This window comes from Ctenocephalides felis, unplaced genomic scaffold (assembly GCF_003426905.1).
Source record: "Ctenocephalides felis isolate EL2017-DRISC unplaced genomic scaffold, ASM342690v1 CF-g0.4_SCAFFOLD_01604, whole genome shotgun sequence".
In the NCBI taxonomy this organism is placed as follows: domain Eukaryota; kingdom Metazoa; phylum Arthropoda; class Insecta; order Siphonaptera; family Pulicidae; genus Ctenocephalides; species Ctenocephalides felis.
In genome coordinates this window covers 31,381,320-31,406,168 of record NW_020537758.1, presented here as the reverse complement: position 1 = coordinate 31,406,168, position 24,849 = coordinate 31,381,320, and the positions used below count along the sequence as shown (strand labels likewise).

The window sequence follows — 24,849 nt, the reverse complement described above, 5'->3', positions numbered from 1 at the left end:
CTATTAATAACATCACATATGTGTTGTGTGAGATGAAGTTGCATATTCAGAAAACAGTGCCGTTTTTAGATTCTCAATGCCTGATTTGATATTTTCTTTTCTTAATTATTATATATGTCTGTTTGTGATGATAGTGTATATTCCATATATGTCGTGTTTATATTTCGTTCGCCCGCTACCCAAGATTTGAGAACGTCCAGGTGCGCATGCCGTCGCCGCGACTCGTGCGTTCCACCTAGTTTCATCAACACATACACTTGTCTTCATACAGCGCATCGGCGAAGACCGCGTGACCGCACTTTGTTTTCCGTTGTCACAAGACAACGCCGATTACAGTGTTTTTTACTCTAATTAATATATTAGACAGTTATTTCTCACCGGATCACATTTTTTTAAGTAGTAGTAAAAAGTGAATGTTTGGTTTGAAATTTGTGATTTAAGTAAATATATAGTTTAGAAGGATTTTATTCGAGTTATTCGATTGGATGACGTAGTGTTTTAATACACTAGGATCACAGATTTGAACTTTTTTGAAAAATTTTGGTAAGTGAATTTATTATTTAAAGTTTCTACAGAGAGTTTTAAGCTTTACATTTCGCTGTGGCTTGTCATTGACGGGTTCTAATATTAAATATAATAAGCAAAAATACATTACGAAAATAAAAAAAAGTAATTACATTTATTAATACAAATTATAATTTTCATTGTAAATAAATTTATATATATAATATATATATATATAATATAAATAGCAGAATTTTAAAATTTATGAAACTAAAACTTAAAGGTAATAGTGCAAAAAAATCATTACTGTTTTCTGGTCACTCGTATATGCAAATGATAATTATGCACATGAGCTCTGTAATGTGGATCACAATTCTGTCACATTTCCTATAATTATTTCAGAATGTGTCTACATAAATTAATTAAAAGTTTTAGTGCAGTTTTGTATCACATACATATTTCATGGTATTTATTAGTCGATTAAAAACGATGACACAAGATCTTGTTTACTTTTTAAATATTGTTTTTAAATAATACAATATAGGGTTGAGTAGGGCTTAAAGGTACATCACCAATATCTCAAAAAAATAAAGTTAAGATTTTTTTAAAAGAATATTTGAAAGTAGAGATAAAAGGATGTGTAAGTCATTGCCTTAATCTAGAAAGCTTGATATCTGGTGATAAAAAATCTTGCTTGAAAATTTATAATAAAAGTACTTTTTCGTGGTTAGTTTTTTTGGTTGTGAGCACTGTTTTTATTTACGAGACCTTAATATAATTTTTAAGTATATGATATTCAATTGTTTTTATATTATGTATTGTTAGTTTTAATATATGTTTTTAATAACCTTTATAAGAGCTTCATTGTGGATGGGTTAAAAATGCCCAACTAAAACTAAGCCTTAACAAAGGTGTAAACTAAAGGTGTAACTAAGCTAAAAAATAGTAAATAAAAATGTGTATTTAGGTAAAAAAGTAATTTCACATGAAACAAATAAAATTAATTGTTATTTCAACTCTGCTGATAAATAATTCTGACGAAATAAAAGATCAAGGTTTCATACAGTTATCTTTGTAATGAAATTTATATTTTTAATTAATTAAATATTGTACCTGCTATTCCGTTAAATCCCCTTAATATTAAATATAAAACATTGCCTCCAATTAAATTTAAATAATAATTTACAAGCTATTTGAATATTATTTCACTGTACTATTTCCGTATAGTTATATAGTATAGTCTATGAAAAATGAAATGCATTTTCACAAAGTGTATGTCTCTGTATAATCTTTCCATATATTGCGTCAAGTGTTATTCACGTGACACTCAAACAATGAATATAAATAAATTTAATGTGTGAAGCTAGCACATATTTGAACGAGTGCTGATTACATAATCTAATTTAAAATAAGTACATTTCTGATAATATTGTTCTGAGTTTCGCAAATATTTGGTTACTGTTTTGTTGTTATCTATTTTTGAGAAATTAGAGCGCTATAAATTGATATGAATGAATACAAAGCTAGAACGAGGATAAGAAATGTAATTTGAAATCTGGTATTAGTTTTGATAAATTGATTATATTGGATGTTTGTGCGTACCTATATAATTTATATATGCAATATAGGCAATGTATACATGCAATCATACAGAATATGCTTATGCAAGATTTCTATACCTCATAAATTAATTTGCACTACAAAATCGCATCACGTCGGCGGCAAAAGATCTTTTCAGCAGTTTCGAATACAAATGGCATGCTTAATAGTAGTATGCTTATTCTCCACAACATAGAAGCCTTTGATTGATTACAGGCTGACAGAGTTTCTGTATAAACCAATTATAAAACTACTTCATGTCAACGTCAAAGGTTTTGCATGAGACATGGGATATATTATATTGAGAAAAATATTAAAAAATGAATGAAAAGTTGAAGATAGATGATGGTTTATGAAGCTCTTGCATACAGTCCATTCACTAGAAAAAATTTCATATACATGTACATATACATGCATATATAAATATACTTACACACGCATATATATATATATATATATATATATATATATATATATGCATGTATGTCATCTCTGATAGTACCGACAAAAACCTTTACCTTAAAACCAAAGCTTCATGGAGAGAAACTCTAGAAGGCTATTCTTTCCTTTTATCAATAAATGAGTTTGTATGCGTATATATGTATACATTTAATACTTTTTTTCATTATATAGATAAACACAACAATTTTGTATTTGTACGAATACGAATAATTCTATTTTTAATAACACTGATAATTTTTACTCCCAGAGTAGTTAGAGAGATGCCTAATGTAAACCTGCTAATGTTTTTTTACTTATAAATGCAATAACATTTGTTCCAGTATACCCTTACTTTTTTCATCCAAAATATACAAAATTACATATTTTAAAATTTATAAGCAATTATTTGGAATTAATGTATTATTTCAAACGAAACATATGCAACCGTATGTCAACCTGACGCAAAAATAAATATTGCAAAATTGGAATAGTTTTTTTATGATGCGAAAAGCTCTGAATGTTTTGCATTTTTATACACACAAAAAATCACATGGTCGTATATCATATTCATGTACGAAGAGAATTAATCAAAGGTGGAATGCATGAAAAATTTGAATAAAAATGACTTCGTAAAATCTATGATTTCTATAATTTGTACAATTATAAACTCTATTAATTTCCCCATTTGGTATCATTTTGGTCACCACTTAATAACGATTCATTTCAGGGGTAGAATTTAGACTATGTTGCACTTGCAATTTGCAATTTAGAATCTATTATTATCTATCTACGTTTTCATCTCAATATTTATTAACGATTCGATTTCTCACATGAAATTGAGCCATCCCTTTTTATGCAGAAATATATGATATATTATTTTATTCAATAATCTGTCCATTTATTTCTTCAAATACGATTTTCAGAGAGTTATGCTCGTGACAAAACGTATAATATTCAAATATGAGGTGTCAGAATTGGGATACGCCATGTAACAAATCAACTTCTATTGGGAATATGGGAAATGATATAAGTCCTTTCGGATAAAAATATCTGTTTCCGATTTGTTTCATCCATCATTTTATACTAATCTCAAAAAAGAACAAAAATCTATATGGAGTATTCGATTATTCCCTCTTCGGAGGGATAGGAAATGGCGCAAGTTGTGGGAGATCTGGCGAGCAATTGTGAAAATATTATAAAATGCAATAAAATTATACATTTTTGGAAAAAAACTAACTTGTAATTGAATATAGGCCAATACTATAATTTTTTTGTATATTTAATATAGAGTACAAGAAAATTTGATAATTTAACTTATTTCCTTGGCTGAATATATGAAACTTATCAATTTTTTTTTGAAATGTGATTCTCAAGTGAAACTAATAACTGAAGATCTTTTAAATTTAACCAAAAAATTTGCAGAAAATAGACACTGAAATTAAAGTTTGAATCTGAATTGCATTATTCATACTATCTAAACTAAATAAACTATATCACAACTCAATTTATATCAAGCAAGCAACTATCAATCTATGTTCAGTAAAATTTTCAGATAATTTCTGCGTATAGAAATATTTATCTTTAGCAATTTTTCTAAATTTCCCATTTTACTCCGTAAGCTGAGTACAAAGTATGTTTTTTTTAGTTTCAAAAGAAATTTAAAAAATATTAGCTAAATTATTAAACTAAAGTTTTATGGCAATATTTTTGCAAAGATTACACCGTATACAACATTGATTTGGTATCGTCAAAAATATTAATCAGCAGAGTTAGAATAACTATTAATGTAATTGATCTTATATAAAATGGCTTTTTTAAACTTACTTGTTCATTAATTAGTTTTTATTCTTTACAATTACAATATACTTTTACCGGGAAAAAGGTTTAGTTGATTTATTTTACCCCACTTGCAAGTGATCTTTTATATAAAAACAGCTGCTGAATCTAAATTAAAATTAACAATATATCTTATTTAACAATTGTATAACATATACTTGAAAAATATATTAAGGTTTTGTAAACTAAACGACAGTGCTCATAACCAAAAAAACAGACAACGAAAGAAAATACTTTTTAAACATGGACGTTCATCTTCTGATAGCGCGTCTTAAGAACTATCGTGATGGCAAGATATACATCCCTCAAGATTACCCTCTACATTCAAGTATTGTTTTTGAAAAAATCATAACTTTATTTGTTTTTGAGATATTGTTGGTTCGCCTTTCTACCCTTGGACCTTTAGGCCCTGCTCTACCCTATAATCTGTATACTTCGAACTTAAAAAAATTGAGATATTAATATTAGCTTTAATATATTTAAATAATAATCAATATTTAATTCAAAAAGAATTATTTTTCATCATGAAGATTTTTTAGGAAAAATAAGAATGCAAATAGAAATGCGCAAAGATTATCATTGAATTTCAACGATCTGTCGAAATCTAGGTTTTTATATTTATTATTGATCCTCATTAAATTAGTGATAAGTGACGAATAAAACTTCAATAAGTTGATAATCTTATCTATGTAATAATAACTTCAGCTCTTCTTCTAAAAACAATACCTAGAGTCCGGAACTCCCATGAGGGAAACCGTTCTTTCCACCTCGATTTACACGACACGACGCGCTGCAGTTGATGGTGTTTACATATGGCCAGTGATCGTGAAGTGGCGTATTCTGCTCACGTTTTCAAATTCAAACAGCTTTTCACTTTAAAAATAAACCAATTTTTCCTATCACTTGCAGAGACATCAAAAGAGATATTTGTTTTGCGAGTCAACTTCTTGTTGACATGACTCTTTAAACATCGTTAGCTGTGGAAGTATTTTGATGAAGTAGGTATTTGTCTTGTGGAAACGACTTTTTTGATATTATTAAAGGAAAGATACGAGTATTTTTGATTAGTATTTTATATATTCATGTGATCAATTCTTATATGATCAACTTAATATTCTGTTGGTTCAAATATAGAGCAAAATGTAATTCTTTTTTGGTATTGTGCATATTTAGTGTTGATTAAAAAACTCATCGGAGTTACAGAAATTGTAATAATAAATATGTTACATGAAGATAGGACATCCGTGTGGGTTGCCATCTACAATGTCACGGCATACAAATTAAACAGTAGAGCTCGTTAAGTTCTGATTGCTGTTAAAAAAATATACAAAAAGATGATTGAAGTCAGTTCTTGTATAACAAGTATATAAAGCACACATATCATTATACATATCTTGTTTGTCCTCTTTACTCAATATGAATTATACTTGATTTCACAATTAATAATAATAAAATGACTCTTAGTTTGCTATGTTTGCATATGGATTTTGTATAAGAATTATTGAAATATACTTTTGGAAATCGTGGTAAAATATGCAATGTATATTACTGAGCAAGTTTTAAATTTCACTAGGTATACCTTTAATGCAATCTTCGTTGTGCTTTCTGAATGCAATTATCCTCAAGCTTTAGCCGTACTCTTTTAGTTTTTGACTATGAAATTCAAATTCCTTAAATTATTTTAGGCCGCAGCGATAAAATTATTATCTAGTCGCTTTAAAAACCTAATTAACGTAATTTAAGTATTTTTCACTACAATAAATAAATGCAATTTTCAATTTTGAATCATTGCACTATTTAATTCTGTTTTTTTCAAATTTATCAGCTATTGTTTATTTATTTATTTATATCACATTAGCTACTCGTGCAAAATTCTACTGCTTTTTAATTCGTGATATTATATATAATTATATATTATTAGCTTATTTTTATTTACGGGCTTACATATTCTTATGTAAGATTTAAAGTTTTCCTGTTAAAATGCAATTACATTAAAACGTAGCGTGCAATGTCGTTTAAAATAAGCAGACCTATCATGATTTAAGTGCATTTGAGGCTAACCACGATTAACATAATTTCATATAAATAATGAACGTGTACGATGTAATATTATGAAATCTGTTGCGTTTAAAAAAGAGCAGTTTATGGTACAATAACCTGAACTTTATTTATTCTTTACACTTCTACTTATTGTATCCGTTGCTCTAATATAAGTAGAATAGTTGGTAAATTGTACAATTGGTTGGTTGGTAAATTGTACAATTAAATTATTTACTAATACATTAGTTAATTTAATAGAGTGTAGTCTGGTAGAAAATAATCCTATTAAAAACAACTTTTGAATAAAAAAAATAAACGTATCGCCCTAAGCAATGAGTAATTACATCAAACATTATAAAAATTCAATTTCCATATAACATAGATAGAATTGTCTCTAGGATAATTTTAATCACTAATGGAAATAATGTAAAGTCATCTGTTTTAATGTTTCAATTGAAGTCATCTGAAATAGCTTTAGTATAGTAAGATCGATTTAATTTACCGTATACTCAGCAGTAATTGAGGATAAATACTCAACTTAATTAAATTCTATATCAATGTTAAAACAGTTGTTGTTTTTGGGTCAAATTTTATATTCACTATCACCTTCATAAATATTTTTGCGACATTTATTGATGTACTTTGAAATAAATAATTGTAACTTTTATGTTATATAAGCAAAAAACCAACAAATCCATAATAATCATTATTTAGATGTACTGGCAAAAATAAAAATCTATAGCACAAAATATTATCAATTAAATGACTTAATGAGATTTAAATTATAATTCTGAGTGAGTGTTCATTTAAGAATTTTTAGTTTAATCAAAAAGTTACTCAAAAAGCGGACTATAATCCTGGGTATGATTTGGTTACATTAATCAACGTAACTATTTCAAACTATTTAGCAATCCCCATAAATCTTAGACATTACCAAAGATTGATAGATAAATTTGGAACGATATGAGATATATGATAGTACAATTTTATATTTTATGTCAAAAATGATGAGCCTGCGGGACAGTTACCATGTCGATATTATACAGAACGGTTTACATGTCTAATCAAGACTAAAAATATTTCAATATTATGCAAGATCCTATTGAAAAACCATGTTACTAGTTACCCCTGTTAACAACGACATTAGCATTTTCACGGATCAAAATTATACAATTATGTCAAAAAGTGATGCTGAGCTAGTCGGCATTTTTCTATAGCAAATTTATTTTAAAATAAAAGACTTAGCAAATCATATGTAATAACTTATCCTTTTAAAAAGTTCAGTAATAAGTTGCCTACCCAACACGAGAAAATGAATCATTAACTTTTTAGAACTCAACATTAGTCAAATATTTATATATTCATCTATGCTTCGTTTTTATCTGTGGGACTTGTCAAATTTGAATGAATTGATTGAAAGCCTTTCAGTATCCGACAATGTCAAAGGAAAAAAAAAACATCCCTATGAGTATATATCTTTGGGTACACTAGAGCGAATAGCTTTTGGTGAATTGCTTAATCAAAAAGCTCAATAGAACTACTTTTAGCTTCTCCGGATCATTTGGCTTTTACAAAAGATAATTTGACTTTACTACTCTCGTTCATTTCCAATCGTAAGAGTTTTTTGCGAATTCTGCTGAATCGTTCAAACAGCAATCAGTGCTAACGAGAACGTCGCACCGGCGTGGCGGTGGCAGCGGCGGCGTTTTCCTCATTTTTTAAATTGGATTAGGGACTGAAATTTCGGTAATTTAATATACCGATAGTCTGTTTTATGAATTCGATTTGTTCCTCAGTTATATTCTGAATCTCATTGTACGTCGGTCGGGTTCAGAATGAATTACAGGCTCTTTGTAATATTTAATAGAAAGTAATTATTCAAGTGCGTGCTATTGATTGATGCTCTTGAAAAATTAATACGTTCTGACCGTCCCGTGCTCAAATAACGATACGAAAACCTGGAGAGGGCGAGCGACGTAAATAGACGTGATATATTATTGATGGTACATTTTCATTCTTATTTTTAGAAGAAAGTAAAAAATAACTTATAAATATATTTTTTGAAGAGTATTATTGCGTTCGTTTGTGTAATGTTTTGTCAACCAAATGTATTAATTATGAGAGAAATATAACCGCGTTTTTCTAGCATAAAAACATTTTCAAAAAATAATTGCTTGAGATTGTGCTCTGAATTATTAACACAAGATAATGTTCTTATTAATAAACTCGATTATAACAAAGTTATATATGAGAGCTGAACATGATTCGTGAAGAATATGTAGCATTATAAGGAATATATTATACATACACAAATATTCTTTGGTAGATCGATTTTCAGTAAAAATATATGAATTTGCAAAAATGTTGGTAAAATGTAAGGATTTTTAATTTTTAATACTTATGGAAATTAACCAAACGTGGTAAATGAGAAGTTTTGAACATATACAATCACACACACACACATATATATATATATATATATATATATATATACATATATATATATATATATATATATATATATATATATATATATATATATAGACAAATATTTATACTTCATTTATACAAATGCTGGTTATTTTGCTTAATTGCTTGAATGATCAGGATATGTAATATTTATAGAATATTACATTAACTTCGGGTTTCTGAGTAAAAGCAAATAAAATAATATTTCTATTTACATATTAAATTAAATGGATTCGTTTGGAAGAAGTAGACTCCGAAACTCCGTTGAAAACAAATAGGTTTCAATTTAATTATTAAAATGCTCACTGGAGTACGTCAATAGCGTGTTTGTGCCATATACAATACTGGTGCGGTTATTGTTTGAACTTTATAAAACTTAATTTAATTATGTTTATCGATTGCCTATTGTACAGTTCTATCCGCAGACAAACTTATATAATTCACGCATTTTTATTTCGAAACTTTTCTCTATTTCAAATTGGTTTTATATATTTATCTGATCCAAAGCATATAAATTCGTAACAATGTAGATGTAATGTATTAGCACAAACATGCCGAATGCATTTATATGAATAAGGTAAAATTTATATAATGTCATGGAGGGTGCACTTCCATAAGTAAATGCATTATGCGGACGTATGTGTATAGAATTATTATTTATCAATAATGATAAATATTATTCCAGAATATTGCCTCTAGATTGTATGCAATATTGAAATAATTTATTCTATTTTGTAGTGTAACTATAAGCACAAATATTAGTGAACAATTGCATGAACAAAATGTAAACAAACGTAATAAAATACTGTATATAAGCTTATAATAATGCTAGTTTCTATAAGCGCATAGTATTACGCCATAGAATTCATATAAGCGTATCATATAAGCCGTACAAACAAAACCATCATATATAAGCGTAGTACAAAAACATTGTTTATACGCGTTTTACAACATAATTATATAGAACGAATTGCATTGTATATAATACATAAGCGTACTACACAACATTGCAAATAAGCGTACTACATCTAGCATGAATATAAGCGTACTTCCATACTGTCACAACGCATGAATATAAGCTTTCCTTCAGTTCATAAAAGCTTCCATACAGTCACAACGATCGTTTGTAAGTTTGTAAAAATCCATATCAAAAGATAAATTTTAATTTTTTATAAATTTTGTTCTGAAACAACTTGTCGGTAACTCATGCATAAATTATTAATAAACTTACTGCAAGTACGTTTGAATATAGGGTTAAAATGGGTTAAACCATAATTATAGTCACCCTTCATATATTAAAGTTTTGTATTTGTTACTTGCAACTCTCACATTGAGAAGAGCATATTGTAGCACTTGCTTTTATACATTTTAATTTTTTCACATTTTATTGAATGTTAGTTACTTTTGTCACAGTTCTACATATACATAATGATTTTTGCGCAAAGATGATAACAGTAGTTCTCCTATTAAATATAAGTTTGATATATTATTTATTCGGAAAAACAATGTTTTTGATGGACCTAAATTCGGTGATTAGTTCCAAGGCAATTCCAATAATAGAATAGAGAGTTCATTACATGCTTGTGATATTATTTGCGAGTTTAATAATATTTTTGAAATTCTAAGTGGACTCAAATTTTGTCTTGATTGATTTAGAAAAAGCTACGATTCATATATTGTATTTATAATTTTTTTATAGCAAGTTTTTATTACATACGCATGTTATATTGTTCATTGGTTGAATTGGTGTATTTGTTAGACCTTTTGGAATCCACTTATCATTTTAATTCAATTTAATTTTTCACTTGTGGAGTGCCACGTCAGTTATCGGTGACTTACATCGACCTGTGACAAGTTAAATGTAAAAACTGAACGTTTTTACTAAACTTAATGAATTTACTAAAACACGCTAAATGCAAGTATAAGTGTCCCAGGCAAATTTTACAAAATAATATAATCTGTTTGGCAAAATATTGTGCTGTTATTTTATTTCATTATGTTTCATAAAAAATACGCGCAATTTACAATACTGTGGTGCCACTGAAACTCGGTCTGTACGGAAAGTCGCAAAAATCAACGTGGCACTCAACATGTTAATGCATTTTCTGGACCTGAATTTGGTCTTCATTGATCTACCAGATACACCAACCGCGATATCAGTCGAGACACGTGCTCGGCTAGTATAGACGTATTCTCTGAGAGCGCGCCTGTGATTAATTTGTTGTTTTTATTGATTTGACAGTGAGCTTCGCACGCCCTAAACCGGCATACAAAAAAGCATAATGGACCCCAGTCTGATAGCAACCATGGACAAGGACGCACTTAAAAAGCAAATCGAAAATATGAAGTATCAGGCGTCAATGGAGCGGTGGCCCTTAAGTAAAAGTATCGCAGCGTAAGTGATATTAATTTTTAATACTATTATATTTGTAATATAATATTTATTTAGTGCTTTTTTATCGATGTGCAAAATTCGACCGCAAAAAGTGTAGCCGTGCACGTTAGGGGCGCGGTGGATGTGATATCGGTCAAAGTGAGAGTGAGTGAGTTACAGTTTTATAAATTGGGTAAATATATTGAACGGAATATTCGTGTGGTAATAAGTGTTGCACAAAAGTTCGTTTTATAGAGATTTATAGGAGTTCGTTCATAAGCCTTTAAACTAGTAATCGGTAAAACTCGATCTCGTTTGTGGGTGGAGGGTGGTTCTATATCCTCCCAGCCACAAAGATGGTGTCACTAACATACACGTTTGCGTGTGTGCAGACGATACATTTCAATGTACATGCAAATGTTTGTGCTGGGAGGTTGATTGTATTGTTGATTCTTGATCGATATACAGTGATTGCATTATCGCAGTCTTTTTTGAAATTTTCTTCTACAACTGTGTAATTTATTTGCATTTTTTCTTTGATTATAGGTTTTGCGTAAACATTGCAAAACAATTATCATCAATCTAGTAGCATTTTCCTCTCTGGTTAACCAATTGATGTCTGTCTAATTTCACAATAGCCAGGAAGTCTTCATTTTCGTTATGCAAATATATCCGATTTCAGTGGTTAGAAAACGAGGTTGTTGTGCTTCTTGAAATAATGAGATTATTAGAGGAGTCCTTGGCACAATACAAATGTATAACTGTAGGTTTCGAAATAGTTTTGTGAGAATTGTATCTCAAACCTTTCAAATGCAGATCCACTTGATGACGTGCGTTCATCAGACAATAAGAATGGGAAGATAAATCAGTAGTTTTAGTGCAGGGTCAAGTTTAATATAGATATAAATGGTTTTAGTGTTTATGTGATTTGTATCTGATAAATTGTAGTTTAGCCAAATTTAATTTTAATAATCTTATAGAACTTGCTGAAATCAAACCGATCAATATGCTTTAAATTTAGATTTTATGACTGAAACGTTCTCAATTATAGTCAATACCATTTTACAGAATTTTGGGAGATTTACTATATATATATATATATATATATATATATATATATATATATATATATATCGTGAGTATATTGTATATATACGATTATGAGCATATATTTGTACAGAATTGTGTATATATGCATTATTGCATTAGTGTATGCATAGATGATTGAACAAGGTATGATTATTTGATTTGCATATTTATTTTAATAAAAATATAATCATTTTATTGAATGCTTGCTTTTCTTTTATTTATTCCACTCTTGTTTTTATGCCATCATATAATAATACGGTGCACTTGTGCAAATTCATATTTTTAACAAAACACGGGTATTTGACGATCGTTTGTATTTATATTGGTTTATGGTTTGAACTTTTTATACATAATTTAATGCTTAGGAAAATCTGTAATTCAATACCCGAGGTCTGCACAGTTATTTAAATTTATTTCTTTATTTAAATTAAAATTTATTTATGTTCAAATTTGTTTTCGTAGTGTATTACTATATTTTTCAATGCATTCGTAACGATGATGATTTCTTGTCATGCAAGAGCTGTTTGTGAATTATTCTTTTGCTGATACTATCAGAATTTATATTGATTTATAGCGTCTAATTATATACAGTTCATTCATATTTTCTATTCTCGTAGAAGTTATGCAGCAGATATATAATAATACTTTATAATTTATTCATGTTTTTATCGATAAAAAAGTTTTGTATAATTATAAGCGAGCTAGAGTTCTCAAATATTTCAATTTAGCCTGTGGGAGAGGAACTTTCATATTATTAGTATTCTATATTCCTTAATGTTTGTAGAGAAAAGCCATTTTATAGATACAGAAATTATAATTGATCATATATTCTTTTGAACTTATTTATCGTTTATAAACAGCCCCAGAGATGAATAACAAATATTTAACATGTTTCAGAATCTTTTCTATTGAATTTATTTATTTATTTATTTATTTCTATATTTAATTAAAGCCAATCGGTTTTATAACATATAACTAATAAATCTTTCAAAAACTACCAATTATTTATTTTACTTATCAATGAAGCATTTCATAATTATAATTCATAAATTTTAGTAAAAATAAAATTTTAATTCTCATATATGAGTATGTACGAGTCGTTCGTTTAGTTGCAAATTCAAAAGCTTGTTATGGATTTAGGAATATATGTACTTGGTAGAGAATTTTTTTAAAAACAGAGTGCAGAATCAAATATAAAAAGTAACGGTTTTTTAAATAACGAATGCAAGCTTTATATGATTTTGAAATGACCGAGTGGAATCATTTTTTATTTAAAAGCTTTTCCGTATATTCACGAAGTAGTTTTTTATACGCATATTTCTATGTAAAATCTGCGTATATCACATTATTAATGTTTTAATATATAACATGTGATTCGGGCTGTATAAATAGCGTGAATTATAATTACAATTCGCACGTATGTGTTTTGTAATGAGCGTTGTTGTTAAATGGACGTTAGTTAGCATGTAGCGTCTGTGTTTAAATAAAAAATGCAAATGAATACAACTTCTGCATCCGTGCGCCAACATTGCTTTTTATACGAAACAGGGTTGTAATAATTATATTAAATACTAATATGTGATAAAAAAAATATTGTATAAATTCCTAGATATATTTTATTATTTTTTAACCTATTTCAATCGCATCCATTTTCACTTGAAAATATACATGAAAAATATTTTTCCAATTGAAAACATACATTTCGGGTAAAATGGTGTGATCTGTATTTGGTAGCATATTAAAATCTGCCATGATAAATTTCAGATTCAAAAAGTAACTTAACTCAAGATTTTTAAGAGTTTGCTTAAGGACTTGCCTTTCTCGGATGAAGTATTTTTGTATATATTCTTCAATATTATAATTTAATTTTATAATAATTAAAATGCAAAAACTTTTGGTTATCCCATATGTTATAATATTTAAATTAAATTGATCTCTAGAGACATATATAGGTAAATAATAATAATGGGTAGCACATATATAGATATTGGAAATTGATTAATTTTTTTTTATTAAGTTTTCATAGACCTTTCTTAATTGTTAGAGTTGGTAACTATTGACTGTCGAATTTCCTTTCGAAAGTATTATTTAAAGTTTTAGAAAATTATTCGATATAGTGTATGGTTTGTGTATATAAAAAACGTATTATATATAGCAAAAACTAGTTTAACTTTAGGGAATAAAACGAGTTTGGACAGTCTTTCATCTTGCCTTTCATGCACATTTTTTTTCATAACACATTCAAAATTTGTAACTCAGAAGCATTTTATATTTTTTGTCCACAATCGGAATCTCCACGCACTTTTTATTATTATTTCAAGATCAACTTTACCAAAGGCTTAGGTGAATGAAGGAAGATTTTGAAATAATGTCCAAAAGATGATAAGAACGAACTATTTTCAGTGGTGTATTTCAACAGCCATGAATTTCATTTTTAATAAGAAAAATCATAATTTATAAATAAATAAATGAACTAGTAGAAGTTTTGGGCATTGTAAAAGTAAACGGTATTCAAACATATTTTTTGGGCATTGTAAAAGTAAACGGTATTCAAACATAGACATGAGAGCTTTAATTTCGCTTTTTTTATTTAGGTAATGCATATTTTTTATTGTAATATGTTTTATTTACTTTATTATATATATATATATATATATATATATATATATATATAATATATACCAAGTAACTTTTAATAAAAACTTCAAAAACGTTCGAATTCATTTTGTACCGTGTGCTTCGAGCACGAACATATGTCGGTTGCAGTGGACACTAATTAAAATTGAAGTAATATGTCTCTTCTCTACTTAACTGAAACACAGGACCGTTTTATAAAAGTTTGTATTAATACTAACTTGATAATTTTAAACATTTAAACATATCGTTTGTGGTATTGTTGTATGAACATTAATTAGTAGGGTAGAGAGAGGCTTAAAGGGCCGTGGGTAAAAAGCCCGACTATCATTATCTCAAAAACGAAAAGCATAGATTTTTCAGTGATTTTAAGGTAGAAGGCAAAAATGTGACCAGCCATTAATTTCCACGACGTCACTATCAGAAGATAAACGGAATATACAATATTAATACAAAAATTATTTTTTTTATTTTGAGCTCTAATATTTAGTTTGTATGACCTGAACATTATTTTCAGGAATACAATACCAAAAAAGACGACGTTGAACCCTTCTTTTCACGTCCAAAAAGGGCAGATGACAAATTTTAGTAAAGTGGTAAATAACATGTTTCTATAATTGGGAGTTAACAGGGAATTTTAATGAACATAGTTCGGTTGTTGTTTGTTTGATACATGTTATGTGTTGTCATGTAGCTCATTTAGTTTAGACTAGACTTTATATTTAGTGGAAATCAAATTGAACCCTTATGCCTAGTCCTACCCTGATATTAGAATCGAAATAGAATTTCTTTCTCTATATTCATATACGTTATACATATACGTTAGTTTTCTTGACAATGTACTTAAAAAAACGAATTCATTTATATATTAACATCTTAGAATCAATTTTTAAATGTTCATGGCAGAAAAACATGACTTTTACTATTGAAAATTATATTGATTGATGCGCTGCGTTTCAAATGGATAATAATAATTTCTAAAATTGTTGAAAGACCAAATGAGATTACGAAGTAAATAGACGAGAAAACAACCTAACTTTAATTCATATTAATATTCAATAAATTATGTTATCCGTTTCTAAGTTTGAATATGTTTGAATATGTATGTTTGAAGATGTATAAGGTCTATATCTAAGGTTTTAATTGAGCTCTATGACACTTTTCCTAGCACTCTAGTCACATATACACGGAAAATCATAACTTGTATTCATATTAATATTCAATAAATTATGTTATCCGTTTCTAAGTTTGAATATGTAAGTTTGTATATGTTTGAATATGTATGTATGTTTGAAGATGTATACGGTCTACATCTAAAGTTATAATTGAGCTCAATGACACTTTTCCTAGCACTCTAGTCACATATACACGGAAAATCTTAAAGTTTTGCTTCAATTAACTAATTATATCACCTTCTGCGTGGATTAACCCTTTTCACTCGCGAATTACAGAATTAATACGTATTTTGCCGCCGGAGTGGCGCCATCCGAGTGGAAAGGGATAGTAACCGGTAATTTTCTGATAATACTATTCATAATAAATTGTCTATTCATAATGAATTAGTTTCATCATGCAATACCCTGTCTGTTTATAGTGCTAATCTTCGGCTCTACCGGGCGGGCGTCCTGCACGCGCCGACGCCCGGTAGCCTCGGGCTTGCACCATTCTGAATGATCCACCGGTAACATTTAATTGCATTCGACAGTGCGTAATAATTCTACATAGATTAAATGATATTAGGTAATGTGCTCTGATATTTCGTTAATATGAATCATACTACTGAGATTTTAGGGTATTGGATACAGAACAATCGGTAAAAAATTCATTTATTGTATATTATTAGATTGAAGTTTGTTTATAATTAGGTAGGGGTGCTAAGGGATATTTGTAATAGTTTTTTGAGAATTAATATATTTTGATATCCACTGAATATATTTTTACAAAAAAAAGAATTCTTCTACCAAGTCAAGTAAAATTGTATCCACAAATGTTGTTCATTATTTCACAATTCTGGAAAAAGTACGGTGTTACAACTTATATCGTATTTGGGGCTAGATGTAACATTTACCGACGCATGTAATAACGTCAAAAAACACGACAATAATGCTTCTGATAACTTATTCTCCACATATTTTTAAGAAAAGCGACTTTTTTCTAAGTAATACTTTTCATACATCAGCCCAAACTATAATTAATACAAATCAAATCCATGATGTTTCCTGTAATATAAATTTTCATCATAAATCAACGTAAACTACAATTGATATCATAATTCAAGTGAAAGATATAGTATGTCCTGAAAATCAAATTACATATGCCCCCTTCTTATAAACTATAAATTCCATATGTATATAATTGTTGTATGGTACAACTAGCCCCAAGGTTTTGTTTCAACTAACCCCAAGTGTGATGTTTTTGCATTAATCAATATAACAATTTATACAGTTTAGCGATCACAAAAATTGTTACACATTATCAAATATTGTTAAGTTCTAAGCAAATAAATTAATTAATATATTACTTGTCAAAAATGACGTATCTGCACAGTTCTGTTTATTTCGTCGGCCTGTGGGACAGTAACTATGACAATATTAGGTAGGATATTACATGTTCAATGAAAACAAAAAAATATTTTAATATTGTTTAAAATCCAATTGAAAAAGTCTGTTACTACATACTTCTGCTGGATTAAGCTCTTAGCTCCCCTATTGTATTGTATAACATAATTTAAAAAAAAACATGAAATGTTTCACACCAAGATTAGTTCATTTTGAAATACTGATCACGATCTTATATATTTTACCTTTGATAAAAATTTATTTTTAATTTGTAAAATTAACTTGGTTAAGCTCGAAATTAAGACATTTTTTCTTTTCCATTTATATAATAATAAAATTTTTGTATTTGAAGTCCAGATAACTTTAAATACAGTAAAAATCTAATTGCCCATAAATCGCACATTGATTTGTTAATATTAATTACATCATATATTTAAAGTTAAGTGTTATAACTTGGTACATGTTTTGTTCATACCTTGTAGACTTTCTTTCACGGCGTCATTTCGTTTTTCAGTTAGTGTCAGTCAGTTTTTTTAGTATTTTTTCTCAGACTATGAAGTTTAAGAGATAAAAATGTTATACACTATGCTGCAATAATTTCATCTTTTATTGTCCTTTGTGCTCGGGAACCCGCATGAGAACATTATAGCTTGTTAATTGGTTGTAAATGTCACCGAGCGTTCGTTGCACGTAGTGCGGACTCAGACATTTCATAAACACGGCGACTTAGTAGTATATATATATATATATATATATATATATATATATATATATATCAAGTATTTGTCAATAAGTTTCGTGAAGAAATATTTCTGGTGCTGCTCCAACATGGATGCGTCAAATGTTTTATGCCCAAGACAAAAAAAAATAGAAAGGGGCAGGGAGAAATGTCGTAGATTGCCTGAACATGTTGCCTGAAAATTATGTGAGCTGTCTGAAATTTGTGTAAGCTGTCTAAAAATTGCCTGTGGATTTCTGATAATTGTGTGAGCTTTTTGAAAATTGTGAGTTGCCAAGTTGGTGCGAGATGTATGAATTATTTTGAGCTGAGTTGGTGCGAGATATATGAAAATTGTATGAGCTGTCTAAAATTTGTGTGAACTGTCTGAAAATTGTGTATACAATCTGCAAATTGGAAGCTGCCTGAAAATTTTGTTAGTTGTCTGAAAATTGTGCAATTTCTCTAAAAATTGCGTGAGTTGCCTGCTAATTGTATGAGCTGTTTGAAAATTCCTGAGTTCTCTCAAAATGGTGTGAGTTGTATAAAAAAGTTATGAGTTATTGTTTGAAAATGTTTGAATATTGTACATTCTATGAAAAATAAGAGAATGCGTAAAAAATTGTAGATTGTCTAAAGACATATTGTAGGGTGTCTCAATATTCTGAAACTGTAAATTGTCTAAAAATATTATACTATTATGATTCTCTAAAAATGTTTATTTTTAACCATATATGTAATAGATTATCTAAGAATACAGTTGTAAATTATTAATAGAAACTTAATCGAAATGAAAAAATTCGATTGATTATCAACTGCAGACGATATTATTATAGTATTATTTTTTAACATGATTTTATTCAAAATCAATTTCTGCCTCTTCCAATTTTCATATAGGCATTCCAAAGTTTCACTTTTTTTTCACATAGGGTATTTAACAGTATTTTATATATTTATACAAAAAAATTTGGAAACCGAAATTTTTGGTTTATAATTTTTTTCTACAAAAAACACGGAAATTATTAGAACTAAATGATCAATAAAGAATGGATAAATGTAATGCGGTATACTGTCATAAATAAAATAGATTTATCAATGTCAATTAACAATTATTGACGTAGTATTATTATATGCAAACTATTTTTTAATTTCGTTGGAGAAATCTGTTGTTTTTAACCATTTTTTTATTTGAAGAAAAATACGCAGTTTTTTTTACAATTGAAATAATTGATAATGTGATGATATTAATCAAACGATTACTTGAATACATTAACAATTTAATATTTTATTTTACTAATTTATTTTATTCTATCAAAATATTTACTGTTTTCGATATTTCTGACGTTACGCATTCAACCGATTATGTAGGCTATGAATTGAGAATAACCTTTGTGATTCCTAAATAGATTAGAGAATCTAAATTAGATGTTATATATAAATTAGCGATTTGTTTCTGATCGTCTAAATATAGACGATGTTGCTTAATGTGAAGTATACACACTTATATTGTATAATGTTTCATTTCAAATTTTAACCATTTAATAAACAAGACTTGGCAACTTACTGATCTAAATAGTTTCTAGAAATATACTTGAATGAATGTTATTTTTCTAAAATCGTTCAGTCGTTTTAAGGCAAAACGGTTGCACTAGTTTGGAACCAAATCCAAAAATGTCCGTGGTATAAGACTCAGAATAATTGATTGATATAAAAGTAAATATGCTATTATCTCTAACGGTATACGAAAATATTTTGATTTAATTAATTGTAGAAGAAATTATTGAAACGAGTCTTATTAAATTGGTAAATATTTAATTAACATTTATATGTATTTCATAGTATAATTTCTATTTTCTAGTATAATTTGCGTCTATTTCGATTATTAATTAAATACAACTCTTGGCGTGCTAACATATAAATAATAGATATTATAGTATTTATGTCAGTAGCCGAAGTAAGGGATTGTTAAGGACTTAACCCTTAGGTGATAAATTATAAGTCACGGAGTTCAGGCGGAGCTCGCCCCTGTTTAGACAACTTGCCCCTTTGGATGGCAAAGAGCTTTCACGCGATTTATACATGCCTGTAGTTGGAAATAATATATCTATCTTCTATAGTGTTGCAATATCAGATTACAATGAAAAACTTTGTTGAAAACTTGTAATAAAAATTGATCTAATACGATCGATGTTTGTGATACTGTCGAAGGGCCAGATATTAAAGCGAAGTGTTTGAACTTGTATTAAGATAGAGGTTGGACGATGAGCTTAGACTCATTTATATTGATATAATGATAAAAACAAACTCAAATGCCTCATATTTTTAACTTGCATATACAGTTATTGAACAATATATATTTATTCAACGAGATGGATACAAACCACCTGGCGAATTTCTTGGAATATGTACTTAGAATATGTTTCTTGTATATGTAAGATTAAAGATGTGTTAGGTTTAGGAATGTAAGTTTAGTGGAAGGATACATATATATATATATATATATATATATATATATATATATATATTAGGGTGGTCCTTGAAATGGTCATTTTTGAATTTCCTTGCTCCTTGAATTCTCTGAAAGTTTTAGCTCTTAATATTGACTTTTTGATAGAGCGCAATTCAATCAAAGTTTTGTATGGAAATAGCATGGAAAAATTTTCAAAAATTTTCAAAATGTTTTTATATGTAATTTAGCGAACAAATGAATGAATAAAACTCATTCATTTGTTGCTTAGTTATACCTAAAACATTTTTTTAAATTTTCAAAATCTTTTCCATGCTCTTGCCAGACGAAGTTTGATTGAATTGCGCTTTATCTAAACGTTAATATTACGAGCTAAAACTTCCAGAGAATTGTTTCTTATCAATTTGGAATGATATATAATATATATATATATATATAAATATTTATATATATATATATTTAATTGCGTATAAGAATGAATTTTATTTATCCACAATTTAACACATTTTAATCAAAATTAATTGGACCTAGTACATGTATCATTTTATTAGCGTTGATGAGTTTTCTTCAGAAGAAACTGATAAAAAATTTGCCAATGCACCTATTTTTTATATAGTTAGGTATTTTGTATAAACATATTATATAGAAAGTGATCAAATAAAGTTCTTATAAATCGATTGATACAAAAAATTATAATGAGCTAACTTACGTTGTAATTATACACACATTATGTACTTATATGTTACTTTTTAATTCAGCCAATTAGCCGAACTAAAAAGTTAAATTAATTTTCAATTAATCATTTGTACGTTTCAAAACTTGATGTATGACATCATTCAGTAAATCAAACCAGGTAGAAAAACAAACAAACTTTGAAACACTTATTTTTAAAAGAAAATATTCATGGTTATATTTTTGTCAGTTTTTGTTGTAAAATAGTAGTTACGTATTTATTATTATTTTTTTTCTCAATAATGATAGAGATTCAAATTTTGCGCATTGGTTTGATTGTCTAAATGATGACACCCCGCGTGTCAAAACATATAAATAAAAAATTCAAAATAAATTTACCTTTTTAATATGACGAATTAACTATAAATCATTTCGTTCGAATGCCGATTATATATATATATATATATATATATATATATATATAATTCATCAAGACAATCAAATGTATTGCTTTATTGTATTTGTACATTGATACTAAATAATTCTATTTCACCTTGAAACTTTGCATACTTTTGTTTTCTAAAAGTTGCCAAACGTAAAAAGAAACATTCGACTCACCTGTTGAGAATCGCGATCTCGACGTGCGTGTCATGGCCACGGGGCGAATATTGATCAAACCACCCTTCGGAATGAGAAAGCTTTTGCCAAACGGGGGTTCCTGGAGTTTGTCATCTAATGAAATACAATACAATACAATATAGTACAATACAATACAGAGATCTCTGATCGCTCCAAAACACGTAGGAGATGAGAACGATTTTTATAATTAAAAATCGTAAAGTTCAATAACTACTTCTTTAATTTCTTTATTAAATGTAAGAAACAAAACTTTTTGATTCTGCTAGAATATCGAAATAGTTATCTCGACGTTTTAAATCATAATCAATCATACCAACACTTGTATATGTGTATATCTTTTATATACGGCTACCCCGATTTTAAAAATTTAATGAAACTTTTTATTTATTCTTAATACAATATTTCTTGTCGACGTTTTTGCAAAAAATCCAAAGCAGATGTTGAATATGTAGAAAACAAGCATTTGAAGAATAAAATGAAGTCTAAATTAAGTGTAACCCTTTAACGAGCGTCTTCTATGGACGACATCCCGTCAATAAAACACACGTACGAATGTCGAATATAAACGATATTTAGTGTAATGAATTTTTCTTTCTTTTCTCCAATATATTGAGAATTCTAATTTATTAATATATTTTTTAGAATTTCAAATTTTAACCTTAAAATGTTTTGAGTATCAAATATTCATTGTGGCGCTTTACTGGCTCCTGTAACGAAATGTATATATTAACGATTTATAGAAAATGAACAAAAATAAATATATTCGTAAATAGTTTAGCTGCGTTGTTGTTCAGCCCTTTCTTCATTCCCTGTTTCTGTCATAGTAATAAAGTATTTCTATAACACATTAATATAATTAGTATTATTTTTTTTTAAGTATAACAACGGATTTTCAATTTGGAATTATAAAAACGTAATTGTATTATATTAAAATTTCTATAACCTTTACTCTAAGGGGTTCATCCATAATAAATCACACCATGGAAATTGTTTCTAATTTCATGTAATTCGAAAGAACAAATCGAATTACTCAAAATTTTGAATTGCTTGAAATTGCTTTCTCAATGTATTTTACCGAACCCTTGTAATATTAGCAATTTTTCAAAACAGTATTTTATAGTCGGGTAATCGATTTTCCTTTGGGGATACTCGTTTTTCCTTTAAGTCTTTAGATGATGATGGGACGTACATGTTTTCAAAGCTTGAAGTTGTTTTTCAATAAGAAAAACAAAGTGGCGTTATGTGTTCTGAGATGTTACAAGTATTATTTACGATTTCTTCATTCGAGATGTTTGTTTTTAAATTCGTAAAAGAAAAATACGTATATTCTTATGGATTAAGCATTATTGAACAATACGAGTTGTATCTAATAGCTGTTTTTCGGTTTTATAATTATAGTCCTTTTGTTTAAAAAAATGTTAAAGCAATAATAGTCGATGTATGCTAAGAAAGTAAGATTATCCTATTTCTTTAACTAAAGAAAAACAATCGGAGAAATTGTTTACAAACAGAAAATAATAAACAATGTTTCGAACTTAACTTTTGTTATCTACTGTATGTATCAAATGTAGTATTCAAAATGAAATCGGATTATTCACAAAATTTCAATTATAAACTTATTCTAAAATCTGCATATTTTAACATATAATACTGGCCTTTACTATATAACTGTTTCAGTTGAAACATTCAACTGGCATTTTCCCCATTCGTTTTAATCTCAGCGTTGATTCCATGTAAATTTATCATGAATAATTCTAGTCCCATATATTCCAATTACCGAGAAACAACTTTGGCAAAGTTTGAAAGAAGCCGTAAACCATATAATTATGGACTTGTGGGGTTTTGGGTAAAAATTAAATTGCTTTCTTTATAATTCCTGGATAAAACCATTTTCGTTGAATATGAAATTCGATTGATTTTGTTCAATGAAATATTGATGTTGCATTCAGTACATAAAATGAATGTTCACTTATAGTGATTATTAATACATATACACGAATAAGTTTATTTTATTCATATTAACTTTGTTTGGTTTTGTAAGAATTTATTCATAATTAGTATTGTACTCTATTGGCATATAAGACATGGCGGAGCACAATGGTCTAATTTGACTTTCAGTGATTATAAACCTAAATGAATTAATCACAAAACGTAACACGGATCACACAAACAACTATCGAACTAAGTTCAGTAAGTAAGTTTCAGTTTTTTCCTAATTAAAGAAATATATTTTTAGTTATTTTTCTAACATTATTTTATTTGCCCTCTTGTACCAGCGCAACTTTAAGCCCTATTCTACTCTGATCATGCTAAAAAACTTGCTACACATTAACGGTTTACTTAAGTATTTTTAATCTCCAAAACTAATTGTTAACTATTTTAGTTTTGACAATGAGATTGATACATTGATTGAATTGATCCAAAGATCTTTTATAATTTGTGAAAAAGCCACATTTTCCTTAGAATTTTCATCGGTCCTTCTCTTTATCCCTGAAAATCTTTGTTCAATGTAGCATTACACAATGTTAAATCATAATGTCTACAAAAAGCTCATAATCCAAAAAATCTGTCACGTACCCGGATTGAATACTCAGCCAGAATACTTCGCCCGAAAAAATATCGCAGTTTTATGTCGACGCAGCTCGGTTCATAAAAAAGTATGAATTTTAAATGAATCATTTATGATAGTGCACAGTCTGTGTTTGTAACGTTTCTGTATAATAAAGTTTGAAAAACGCTTTTGGAGTAGTTGAATGTTTTAAAAACATCTTGTTACTAGAAGTAAGTACACCTTTTTCTTTGAATATTT

The 24,849-nt window shown here is 28.1% G+C and overlaps 1 protein-coding gene across 2 annotated transcripts in view; it reads left to right on the top strand.

The window, feature by feature from the left end:
* LOC113372452 (guanine nucleotide-binding protein subunit gamma-e) overlaps positions 1–24,849 on the top strand; it is a 46,508-nt gene that overhangs the window by 10,838 nt on the left and 10,821 nt on the right. Inside the window, exons 1-2 of one of the 2 annotated variants that reach the window (XM_026612784.1) lie at positions 496–543; positions 11,132–11,284. In XM_026612784.1, coding sequence (XP_026468569.1) covers positions 11,172–11,284 — 113 coding nt within the window. In that variant the 5' untranslated portion in view covers positions 496–543; positions 11,132–11,171. Of the gene's footprint in view, positions 1–495; positions 544–11,131; positions 11,285–24,849 lie in introns of those variants that run through there. The other variant, XM_026612783.1, reaches the window with a different exon arrangement.